This window comes from Enoplosus armatus, chromosome 14 (genome assembly GCF_043641665.1).
Source record: "Enoplosus armatus isolate fEnoArm2 chromosome 14, fEnoArm2.hap1, whole genome shotgun sequence".
NCBI lineage: Eukaryota > Metazoa > Chordata > Actinopteri > Centrarchiformes > Enoplosidae > Enoplosus > Enoplosus armatus.
The window spans coordinates 13,380,874-13,394,163 of NC_092193.1; the positions used below are offsets into that span (position 1 = coordinate 13,380,874).

The following is a 13,290-nucleotide window of genomic DNA, read 5'->3' on the forward strand; positions in this document are numbered from 1 at the left end:
TACTCTTCTTCTATCACTCTGTGTCCTTCTTCCTCATGGTCCCTCCTTTTCACTCGGGAGGTTGTTGCCGTGACAAAGGGATACAGTCAGCCTGCCAAGTACACACACACACGACATACAAATCCTCTCCATGTTCATCCTACAGTTCTTGAACTTTCCCATTCTTCAGGACAACACCTCATTTAGCACAGCGTGCCAGTAAACAACACAGACTACAGACACACACATTCAAGCAGCACTCAGCTCCGACCTCTAAACATTCTAATGATGCGCATCCAAAAACACGTAGATAGATACACACAGAGACGCACGTCATGAACGTGTTGCCTTACAGTGAAGTCATTTGGAGCTTGTTTTTTGTTCCTGTATGCTTGCCAGATGTGGAATGTACAAATTTCTGAGCTGCTGTTTTGCTTTAAAACAGAAAATGAACCAGCCTGTTCTTTTTTGTTGATCTCAAATCTAGCTACACCTGTACATGCTCTCCTTTTCTCTCCTCTCCAAAGTGACCCACTCCCACTCGGTTCAACTTTATGTTTTTTGCCTTATCTCACCCCAGTGAGCATCAGATGGGGACGGTGGTGCTGACAGAGGGAGGAGAAACGTGTATGTGTGTTGGGACCTTGAGGTCTAAAAAACCATCTGTTGTTGACTGCGTCCTCTGAAGACGAGAGCTGAGAGTTAAACTGGGGTTAATTGGACCTTAATACGTTACATTTGCTGCCACATTATCAGTGCAACTTGGCAGGATCAAGGCATTCTCACTAAAGACATCCTGTTGTTATCCTTAGCTGTTGAAAAGTGCAAAGTGAGCTGAGTTAGTCCTGTTTCCGGCTGGGGGAAACAACTTACACCATTGTCATTTCAGAAGTGTATTGGTGGTTGGATCTTGGTTATTTACAGGGTTAGACAAAAAAATATTCAGTAAGGTTGATTTGGCTAAAAATAGGTGAGGCTTAGCTGTTTCCTACTACATCCAGATAGTTTTTTGTTCATGTTGCTGCCGGAGAGTACAGTGACATTGTACCATGCTGCCAGTCCCTGCACATCTGGCTGTGTTTAGCAGGGTGTGGGCTAGCTAGCGCCATGTGGCTAAGTGTAGGGTGTTACTGTTCCAGCCCAGGCAGGCTAGGCCTTTTTAGGTCCAGGGATTTTGGAAGAAGCCCCAACCAAGCCACAGATTAGAGGACCAGCGTGCTCACATACAGCTGGCTCTGGGCCTGCAAGTGTGTACACTGTATATATGTGAGCATGCAGATGTGTATTTATATGCATGTTTGTAAGTTTGTAATTTAGTGTGTGTCACTGTGTGAGTGAGTCTTTGTATACAGTACTGTATGTGTGTGTGCGGTTTGCACTTGGCACTCCCAATCTCCTCACTCTCATTCATACTGTGTAGAGAGGTACAAACTAAATAATATATTACGTTAAACAAAGATGCGGCATGTAATGCTGAGGAGCAAAAAAAGGGGGTGAAGGAGAGGACAGAGTGAAAATGAGACAGATGGAATAATGAAAGAGGAAAAAGGGACTTAACGCAAGGAGGGTAAGAGATGAACAGGTGGAAATGGAGAGAGGTAGCCAGAAAGAGTGTGAAAGAGAAAGAAAGAGATGGGGCTACATATGAAAGTGAGAGGGAAAAGGTCAGAGAGGACACAGAGAGTGATGGCACCAAAGGGAGCTGTGTGTTAGATGGCAACCAGGTGTGTTAGACAGACGGAAGCCTTAAACCTAGCAGGTGGTGTTTGGCCTAATGGTGCCATCACTGGCATCTGGATTTACTGTGTGTGTGTGTGTGTGTGTGTGTGTGTGCGCGTGCGTGTTCACTTGTGCTGCTGCCACATATAGCTTCATGCAAAGCATTCTTTTTACTTTGAGATTCTTAGACTTTATGTAATAACAAGATCAAAAGGAAAGACCCTAATTGCAAAATTCATACCTGTTCCTTTTGAGAGTCAAATAAAAACTGTTGTTTGCACAGTATGTATGTAAAGTCCTTCATGGCCCTGCATGGTTCTGCATACAGCTGCAAACTCCTGTCCTCATCCCACTGCTTTCAAACCTTGAGGTCCTCTAACAGCAGTCTTGTGTCTGTGCCTTGATTGAAAAAAGAATCCTTATATTTGATTTTCTCAGTCCTGTATAATATAACACATTTTAACTGTGCCTGACTTCTTGTTTTAATTGTGTCTATGGCTGTGGCAGCCTGACCTCAGAGTAGCGCTGAAACAATTAGTCAATTGACTGAATCTATTTAGATTATTGATTAATCTGTAATTAATCAGTGATTTTTCATGCTAAAAAGCAAAACATTCTCTGGTTCCAGCTTCTCAAATGTGAGGATTTGCTGCTTCTTTGTCTTATATGACAGTAAACTGAATATCTTTGGGTTTTGGACTGTTGGTCTAACAAGATATTTGAATACTGAATGAAAAGTTTGAAGAAAGATCAAATGATTTATTTGGCCTATTTCAGAGTCTTTTGTTGTTTTGTTCGACTAGATGGATGATGGATATGAGAACGGGTCAAAGAAACAGATTTTATTCTGATCTTAACCCAGGTCTTGAATCATCAACACACACACACGGACTACACACACATTCATGCACTGGCAGACACTATTTATGAGCAGCCAAATGCTTATTGGCCAGTGTGTTCCAGCCCATTTCAGTTCAAGACAGATCAGTGGTCATAGAGCTTAATCTGATTTGAAGAGTACTGGCTGGCTGGCTGGCTTATGGGTACACTCATTTCTAGATGACCAAGCAGGACTCGCTTATTTATTCATTTAAGTAGAGCTCTGAACATCTCCCAGCTGGCCTGTTAAGTAATGCCATCTCCTCCCATGGAGATAGACTGAGATGGAGCAGTCCGGGAGAATGACATCAAGCACACTCAAATGTATCCTATCAGATTTAGGAAACAGGCACTAAACTTGGATCTGAGGACAAGTCTGCATCGGCATCAGTCGATAGCAAGCAGCGATAGCCTGCTGTATTTCTTTTCAGCGAGTAGTGTGGCAGCTCTCTGGGACTTTTGATACAGAGAAAATGCTGTACTATAATCCCACTCAGAACGGCTTTGGTAATTTGCAAGTGAAATGACATGCATTTGAGTATATAACTATATTTCAATGTGTCTTTGATCTACTTTACATTAAAGTCTGAAAGTCTAAAACACATTTCAGTGTAACACAATACAATTCAACAGCACCACAAATTACAGCCTCCAAAATGACCTCAATCAAGACCTTTCTATAACAGTTTGAACAAAAACCGAACGTGTAAGTTTTACGGCTGTATGTGTTCCCTGTGCTGTCCCCTTGTCCTCTCCCATCCTCTCCAGCTCCTCCCAGGTGCGCTAAGAGAGAGACTTCTTAGGTGTGGGGACAGCTGGTCTTGCTGCCTCTCAGCCTGGGAGTTTGTGTTGCTGTTGTGTTTTGACTTTGTGTCTTTTGGTAGCCTTGATTTAGTGTCTTGGTTGCTTGTAAGTCTTCATTTTAATAAATCCCATGGATTTGGTTGTTTTAAAGGTAAGGCCTAAGACTTATTGTATTTGACTGCATTAGTTTTAGCTAGGTGTACCTAATAAACTGGTAATTGACTGTTTTCAACCAAATTTAGCCCAGTGTTCTTTTCTGTTCACCTCCAAATCACTGAACTCATGCTTCCTGGGAATTGACACTGGTGGCACTTTCTACATCTGTGTTGCAATATTCTTACAATTAGGCAACAGATTTGATCCACTCCCACCTCCCGTCGCCCACCTTCTAATTTCCTGCTTTCACGGTCACCTCTGATGATGTCATGAGAGACAAGGACATCTGCTCCCATTGTGGTGCTTGATTGGCTCGTTTTATCTGCATGCAAATCACGTCAGTGGGGACCTGGAGTACACTGGCCTAATTATGCCAAACACATTACTCACTTGGAGCGATGGCGCCTTGGTAGGATAAAATGAAAGAGAGAGAAAGCAAGATAGAGAGAAACAGAAAGAGGAATGCAGTGTTAGAAAGGATGGTATTGGGGCGAGCGGTGGAAAGTAAGATGAGATAGAGGGGGAAAAAGAGAAGAAAATGATAGTGAGGGTAAGGAACGGTATGGAAACAAGCAAGGGGGAAAAAGCTGAAAAAGAGAACCAGATGGATAGAAAAAGAAACAGGCATGGGTAAAATGTGCAAAATGCTAGCCAGACAAAGTCACAAGAGAGAAAGTGGAATAAAGACTTCCACAGAGAGCCTGTTGATAAATGACATGCATTATGTGATGTGTCGGCTTGTTTAATATAAGGGTCCTTTTAATAGCATCTAAATGCTGGCTCAGGGGCTTGCAGTGCTCCTGAGGCACAGTATGTGTGTGATAAGTGTTGTTATTGATGGAGAGTCAGACTGACACATAAACAGTGTAATGGCTCCCAGATCATCATTTGTGCATTCAGTACACCCAGGACAGCACAGTTTGTTTATGCCAGTTGTGTTTATTTTTTCATTGTCCTTGCACAGGTGGGGAAATAACAAAGGGAAAGGCTGGGGGGGGTTATGGTAGAAAAAGGGGGGGTGGTGGTTATGGTAGAAAAAGTAGAGATCAAAAAACCATCCTGTGCCTGCCTTCCTCCCTTTCTTTCCTTTTCTTGAAGATCACTCAGGTTACCTCAAACATAGAGGATATGTTTTGGGTCCTTCACAGGATATCTCAGAACCTAATTAACATATTTCAGTGAAATTAAGGAGGAAAGTAGTTAGGCCCTGGGCCAAGGTTCAGTTAATATTATTAATATATTATGAAACACTCTCATTTTGGATGATGATTTCTTAACCAGGAGGGATGTTAGTGAAGTAGGATTCTTTACTCAAAGACAAGTCTATCTGTTTCGGCCAAAAATGATTTTCTGCCGTTGCCAAACTATTTTTTCCCCACTTACAAATTCCATGCATGGCCAAATTCCTCTTGAATGCATTCTGCACTTTCAACCAAATGCAGGTGACAGATGAAGTCTGAGCAATCCTGAAAAATGGGATGGCATTTAGCCTGCAGGTAGCACCACAGCAACATGATAAAGTTATATCACGTTGCTGATAACTCAGTAGTCCTGAGTTTGAGAATGAAGACAGGATTTGAATTTTCTCCAATATTCATGGCAGCCATCAGCCAATCAACCTGATTATGTATTTTGATGCAGATCAGATCCAGATGCAGCTCAAAATGTTCTATTATTAAATAAATCACACATTTAGAGTGGTATGTGCTCTCTGTGTGCTTTCTAATCCTCTTTTCTAGTGCTCCAATACCACCTGATTTTCTCCTCCTTTCCTCTCTTGGCATATGTCTCATCTTTTGCTCTCTGTCTCGCTGCCTCTCTTCTCTCTGCCAAAGAACCATCCGGCTAATATGATCATTCAGCACTTGTCAAATGGACAAATAGAATTAAGGCTGTCAGATATGAGAGGGATATACAATTGCTGCTTTCCTCTCTTACTCCCTTCCATTTTGTCACTGATCTTCCTTTTCTATCCAATCCTCCCTTGTCAGGATCTGGTGCACTGCCAAATCTCAGTTGATCTATCATGTTTCTCAGCTAGTCTTCTATTTATGGCCATTAACTGCATGTCAGTAAGTGTATGAACCTACAGTATGCTTAAGCATTCATGTCAACATCAGTCTACTTTCATTTCTCTTCCATTTTATTGTGTGGGAAGTGTCTCCTGCTAATTCAAAAATTCAAGCTTTTCCCAGAATTTGGCTTGTATATTTTTAAAGTTTTTTCAGTCCACTAGCATGGTCCCCAGTGCTTTGAAACATTTCCTGCACATGCGAGACAATGTTAATTGCCAATTGGAGGAAACAAACCAAATTGAGTTTTCACAGGAGGCCGGAGAGTTCGGTGAGAACAGACATGTTGTTAAAGATTCAGTGATTTCTTGTCAGCCCGTGATTACTTGATCACCAACCTGTTTTAGATGAGATTATTAAATCATCTGGTGTGTGTTGCAACTTTATTAGACGGCAAATGCTTGCAGACCTGCTAAGCTCTCTGTATGAGAAAACTGATTCTGGATTAGTCTGAAATGGGTAGCACAAGCCTCGGTCAGTTAATACCTCTGTGAGAGAACGTAACTCGGGATCAGTCCAAGCCCTTGGTGAGAGTGATTGACAGCTGGAAGAACATCAATGGTACCTCTGTGTTACACAGAATCTCTTGTCAAAAACACAACTTGACACAGGAGACAGAGTGAGGAGAGGGAGGACTGAAGATAGAGAGACGCCAGAGACAGATGAGGAAAGAGGGCACGTGGAGGTAGAGGCTACTTGTCTGCTTTAAAGCACCATATTGATTGATAAAAGACCAGTGTAGAAGAGGGTGAAATACTTCATGCGTAATTTTATGGTATATGAGGGTTTGTGTGTGCACTTTAAATGTGTGTGCATGTGTTTAATCAGGTTTAGAAGCAGTGGGATAATAGAACGTAGGAATAGAGTTAAAATAAGCCTCTAACATGTCAAGGTGGCCTGGATGTGAAGCTCAGAGTGATTACAAATGAAATCATTAACGCCCCTCTCACTGCAGGAAGAAAGTCATTAAGACACACATTCCTTGTTCCAAGTGTGTGTGTGTGTGTGTGTGTGTGTGTGTGTGTGTGTGTGTGTGTGTGTGTGTGTGTGTGAGAGTGTGAGTTGGTTAGAGAGAATAAAAAGAATGAAAGGCAGAATGTGCTGGAGGTAGAGTGTGGAGAGAGAGATTTTCTTTATCTACTGTCACATTAAAGAAAATATGTTGCTGTCAATTATGAGAATAATAATACAGCTGGGCAAACGGTTGAAATCTTATCATGATATCAAAAAGGATATATATCTAATATCGATATACAAGACAATATGCAAAATCACATGTCAAACTGATGTTCAAAACAATGAATTGTGTTCCACTATTTTGCGTGACATGGGACCAAACTCAGTAGCTCATTTTGTTCCTTTTTAAACCCAGCTTGCTTGGAGTTATTAATTTGAACAACAGACATTTCTGGAAGGATGTTATGATAAGATCATAGAATCACAATATGATTCCACTTAAACTTCACACACGACATTATTGAATTATAACCCAGTCCTACTCTGTTGACTAGTAAAAGTATAATGAGTCTAGCATGGTTATGGTGTCGTCTGCTGCACAGATTGTAAAGCTTTTTCAGGAAAATTTGTAATTTATGATTGTGGTTATTCATACACAGTAAAATGTGCCAAAATATTTTACTTTATTATAAATTGTGGGCTATATACTGTCAATATAAATGAAAAAAATCCTGCACACTGTCTCGCTTGTTGCTGGTATATTTATTAATTTACACCATTTCGGTCCGCTGGACTTTCATCAGGTTACTATATTCTTCAACTATTATTGATTCCACTTGTCAGTCAATTAGAGTTAGAGTTTATACACCAGACACAACAATTATTTGGAGTAAGTATTTGGATCAGATGACAATTAAGTAACCTGATACAATTGAGATATCCAGGGCAAGATACAGTAGCTTGCATCATTGAAAAATAATTATCAATTATCAAACCTCACAACTAACTGCCATCACTTATTCAGGTTTAGTTATAATTTTAAATGTATACATTGAGGAACCGTCCTCATTACTACACTGAAAATGGGTAAACTATTCCAACTACAGTTTGTCCCCTCTTTGTCCCCTCCACTGCCAGTGTGCTGGGATACATATAAGCAATTAGGCGCCCTCTCCCATCACTCCTTCCTTGGAGAGTAGACCACGGGGGAGAGAAGGTGGAGGTTAGGCTTTAAGGGATGATAGAGGATTGAGGGAGAGACTAAAAGGAAGGAGGGGTGAAGGAAGGGCTCCCTGTGTCATAGAGACACAAACAGATGAAGAATGAGAAAGGTCATCTCCACACACAAAAGCACATGCGCAGACACATGCACCGGGGCTTTATGTCATACTAATGATGATCATTATTCACTTGAGCTGAAGGGCAGAGGAGAACTGGACAGCGTGATACCATTTACCAAGATTTGCCCTCCACATGTGGCGATCCCAAAGCATTTAAAGACATGTCCCAACTATGTTAGGACTGTAAACAGAACGGTGGATAATTCATTTTAATGGAGAAAACAACTTCACTCCTTCACCTGAATGAAACTATTTCTGCTGAAATTCATTTCGCTTAGCTAGACTTTACAGTATGGCTGACAGTACACAGCAGGAATGAATTCTAATGGGGATTAAAAGCAAAGCTGCACCTGTCACGGCCGCTCCCCGTCTGTCTGTCTGCCTGCCACTGTGTACTCTGGATAGTGTGTGTTTGTGTGAGGGTCTGTGATCCTTGTGTGTCAGTGTGTACATGTGAATGTGCTGTCACTTTGAAGTCGGTTTCTCTGTGTGTGTGCATGTGCTTTTCTGCTGACTCCTGGAAGCATGTTTTTGTGTGTTGGCTCGCACAAATGCGTGAGTGACATAGATGCAGCTCTCCTGGTCGAGGCCGGCACAGAGCTGCGTTCCCTAATAGTTTGAGCGACAGTAGGTCAAGGAACAGGGGACTGATGTGTCATCCAGCCAGGAAGTCTCTCTGCTAAACAAATGCCGAACATACAGCTACTGCATGTCAGAAGCATTTATCTCACCGAGAATTATAATCTGAGACACAAAGACACAGGCTACACACCATTCATTAAGTTGCCATTTGCTCTGTGCTCGGAGGTCTGTAGCTATAATGAGGGGCTTACTAGAAAGGTTTTCTCTATCTTGTTGAAAACATTTGCATCAACCTCTTCTGCCTTTAGAAAATTGACTTGTTTTCCTTTACCCTCATTTATTTATAAGGAATATATCACACAATTTGTACCTGGTCCCCCACCATTCTTGTCATCTTACAGTACGGCTTGAAACCATATTACTTGGTTTGGTTTGTTTCTTTCAGTGTTTTAAAATATAATTTACACATTTAGAAGCACAATAAAACTGCAGCATATCATTAAAATACAATTTGAAATTTGAAAAGTGAAAAATAGTATTTGCGTATATAACACCAGAGAGGAAGAGCAGGCACAGGTTTACAGGCACAATAAAGCCATATTTAATTAGGTTCTTAGAGATATCAGTCCTCTGTTGTATATTTTTGTAAGCACACATTTATACCCAGAGCTCGTTGCATGCTTTGAAACATTAGTGTACATCAAAAAGCATGTGACTGACAACATTACATAACTCTGGTGTAGAAATAATGCACACTGACGTTGTTCTGAGTGTGAACCCAACAGAGGGAAACGTCAAAGGTCAATTGGTCGTGGCACTGAACAAGACTGTGGATGTAGGAGAATGAACGTGACCTGATGTGTCAGAGTGTAGAGCTTGCTAGAGTTGGATTTAACTTGAAGAGTATCCCTTCATGTTTCCAAAATGACTTGGGTACATTTTTCAGATATACTGTACGCCTTTGGAAGTGCTCACTAAGCGCAAAATGACTATTAAATGTAGCAAAAGCAAGAATATGAAATGTCTCAGAGTGGTTGTCTGCTAGTAAGATTAAAAATGAGTCTCCTCAGGAGTGCATTTTTGCTGACATTCAGTGCTAAATACATTTCTTCAAATCAATGGCTCTGGATGAGAGTAGACCTTTTAGTTCGGAGTCTGTGAAAAACGCCAGAAGAAAGTAGCAAATTACAGCAGTGGTGAAGCGGGCTGGCTGGTGTTTATTAATGAGTGGGAAAGCAGAACAGATACAGTATTCAACAAGGCCAGTGCTTAGATAATGCCACGCAGATGGGTCAGGATGAGCTTAGCATATTAACACGTTATGTAACTCCAAGTGCTGTGATTGTCTTCAGGCCCTGCGCATGTGGGTGTTGGGAGTTTTGCTACTGTATAACTTGACTTGTTTTTTCCATATGTTGTCGTCAGGGAAACTGTTAAAAGACGTAGTGTGTTTGTATTTTGTTTAGATATGCAGGAGTGTGTGTGGTGTATGTTTGTGTGTCTTATAATGTTTTTAAAAACAGCTTTGTTAGGGGAATACACTAACTCTAGACGGGGTGTCCCCTGTGGAGGCCACCACCTCCCCTTTCCTCGTCTCCTCCCGATCTGGGGTGGTGGCAGGCAGAGATAAGACACCTACAAAGTAAACACTGCTGCAGACTACAGCGTCCCATCTCCCTGCCACATAAACACACACACACACACACACAGGCAGACAAACAGATAAACAGACAAACAGATAAACACGCACACACACACACATGCACCAGGTTTGAACCCATTGTATACATGGAGATGCAGAGCAAATGCTGGCCTCGATGGATGGTCTGTTGTTGTGCTGAACCTTCTGCTGCCATACTCTTGGCCGAACAGGGGCCGCATTTATAAACATAGTTTACACACAAAATGGATGTAAAACTGTTCATGCCACTGGTCTCAGAAAAGCTGGGATGTTTTTTGTCATGGAAACAAACTCAATACGGGCGAGCTTACCCATGACCCACGAACTGCAGTACAGTGAGTTAGCAGTTTTGTTACACCTGTCCAATCTAATGCAATCCAATACAACCGAAATGGTGTAAATTAGCCTTGCATTATATATTATATATTATATATAAATAATATCTCTTAAGCTTATTGTTTTTGTAGACTGTGGTTTTTTTTTTGGCTGTAGTTATTAGTGGAGTTGTATTGGATTGCATTATACTGTGTATATATGTGTGTGTGTGTGTGTGTGTGTGTGTGTGTGTGTAATATCCTGTTCCCCTCATGCATGTAAAAGGGGTGGGAAAAAACATTAGAACATTAGTGTAGGGTTTGGATTTGCAGTCTGCCTCCCCTGTTTCCATTTGCTTTTTTTGTTTGTGCTTGTCTCAGTCAGACTTGACTTCAACATTCTCTCGAAGACTGACGGCCTGCCTACCTGTCTTTCTGTCTGTTTACCTGTCTGTCTGCTTGACTGCCTGCCTCTGCCTATACCCTATATCTGTAAATTCTCACTTGGAGCAGCATATACTTTACCCCTGAAGCGCTGTCAATTCTCTGACACCCCCCCCCTTGAGGGACACTCTCACATACTTGAGCTTTAGGTTCACAGACACTATATGGCAATGCTGGTATGCAGCACAAAGCAGTAAGACAGGAAAATTGTGTAAAAAAATAATCAACCTTTTCAATGTGATGATGTGTTTTTAGGTTACTTCCTGGAGTTGCTGAACCGCTCTGCAATTAGTCTACAGGAGACTTTCGCTTCAACTTGGGGCTCCCTGTACTCCCAGAATTCCCAGGTCTTCTCTGACCTGTACATGGATTTGAGGTACTACTATCGAGGCTCCAACATCAACCTGGAAGAGGTACTCAACGAATTCTGGGCCCGGCTGCTGGAGAAGCTCTTCTACCAGGCAAACAAGCAATATTTCATAGGTACATCCAGCTTTTTCCCATTTAACAACCAAGAGCTGATTCATAGGTTAATGGTGCATTACAAACACAGGTTTATTATCTGAGATCTACCTTCACAGTACTGATTTACAGTATATAAATCAGATAAAAGGTCAGAAAATAAAAAATATTTTGAGATTACTTTGTATTTTATTAAAGCATAATCTTTAGATGTTTCCAGATTCTCTACTTAGATAAAGATTATGATGAATGTGTATGCTGATTTGCAGGTGAGGACTACCTGGAGTGTGTGTCTAAGCAGATAGAGACACTACGGCCCTTCGGAGACACACCCCGTGTAATGAAGATGACAGTCACACGCACATTTGTGGCAGCACGTTCCTTTGTTCAGGGACTGGTGGTCAGTGGGGAAGTGGTGCGCAAGGTGTCCCAGGTAATACCTCTCTTCCTAACCCTCTACCTGTTTTCTCTCAAGTTTCTCTCCCCTTTTCTTCCCATCCAATAACTGTGATCAGTTTCTTTCCCTTAAAATCATAGTCCCGTTTTCCTACTTCCCATACTGGTTAGTTTTATTGTTTTTGATGGAAGCAACTAACCTTACTGGTGTCTAATCTGCAGCAAAGCTAATATTCCCTGCTCCCACTACATGTTTATTGGTATTCTTATATATTTATTGGTGTTAAGGGTTCTGTATTCATCTCTTCTTAGTGATCACCATTCCTCCACCTCGATGTGAACACCTACACACACACATGCACACGGGCCTCTTTTTACCAGTCTGTGCACATAGTACAAAGCAGTGGCAGATCAATGTTGGTGGAAACGAGAGGCTCCATAAAGTATGGCCCGCGGCTCAGACAATCAGCCCCTGCAACAACAGTTAATGTCAGCTCCGCGCTGAAAAATGTCTCCCTGGGCCGCGGGGAGGGTTAATATCTCCCAAGAGAAATGGTCCCCTCTGTGTAGAAGACAAGAGTAAGGTTAAGATCAGAGCAAGACTGAGAAATCATTTCAGCTCCTGAAAGGGAGGTGGCCAGTATTGACGAACCAGTGAAAAATATCTCCCGTCAGACTCTGGGCAACGAGAGTGTTGAGACCAGTGGAAATATACGCATCCTTTGAGAAAACAGATGCTGCACAAGAGATGAATATTACAATTCCTTCCTTGATGAAATATTACAAGGTCAGGCTTTGTGAAAGCATGAAAAGATGAAGAGCAAGAGAGAAAAAAAAACAGGAGCATGACAAAATCTAAGGTGCTGCTACGTGACTGCAAGGCCACACATTTGGATGCGTGTCAAAGAAAGAATCTATATGATCCTTTTCCCTTTCACTCTGATGTATGTGTTCTGGCTCGCACTGTGGGTGGCACACACTGGTCTATGCTAGCATCAGATAGCCTGGCCTAGCACATCTCTCTCTGCCTCTCTTTGGCCCAGAAAAGGTGCAACGTCTCACACCTATACAAAGGGACCCGAGGATGTCTCAATTAAGTACCTGCATGCAGCACAGCCACAGCCACAGGGGAGTCAAATCAGCAATAACCATGAACACAGCTAGTCTAGTGTAGCAGGTAGCTAGTGAATAACAAGACAAAGGCAGTGAGTGTGACAACTAAAACTGCCTGACCTGGAGCTAAGGGAATCATACAACCAGTCTAACAGAGCTAGAGACAGTTACTGCTTAGCTTTGACTCAAGCAAGCAAACTGTAAGGATCAGAATTAGTATGGGCAGCACGCTGTGATGAAATTGCTATTCATGATTTGTGTCACATGGGTGCACCCCTTGGCCAACCAGACAAGCTTATGACCCCCTGCAGAGCTCTGCCAGCGAGATGCTAAACTGATAAGCATCTCTCTTAGACAAACATGCATATACACACTGGAGTTACAGAAACATA

The 13,290-nt window shown here is 41.9% G+C and overlaps 1 protein-coding gene across 1 annotated transcript in view; it reads left to right on the forward strand.

Annotated features, from left to right (window-relative positions):
* Positions 1-13,290, forward strand: part of LOC139296514 (glypican-1-like) — a 63,838-nt gene that overhangs the window by 38,236 nt on the left and 12,312 nt on the right. Inside the window, exons 4-5 of the mRNA XM_070918928.1 lie at positions 11,183-11,410; positions 11,659-11,822. Of these exons, the coding sequence (XP_070775029.1) occupies positions 11,183-11,410; positions 11,659-11,822 (392 nt within the window). The remainder of the gene's footprint in view (positions 1-11,182; positions 11,411-11,658; positions 11,823-13,290) is intronic.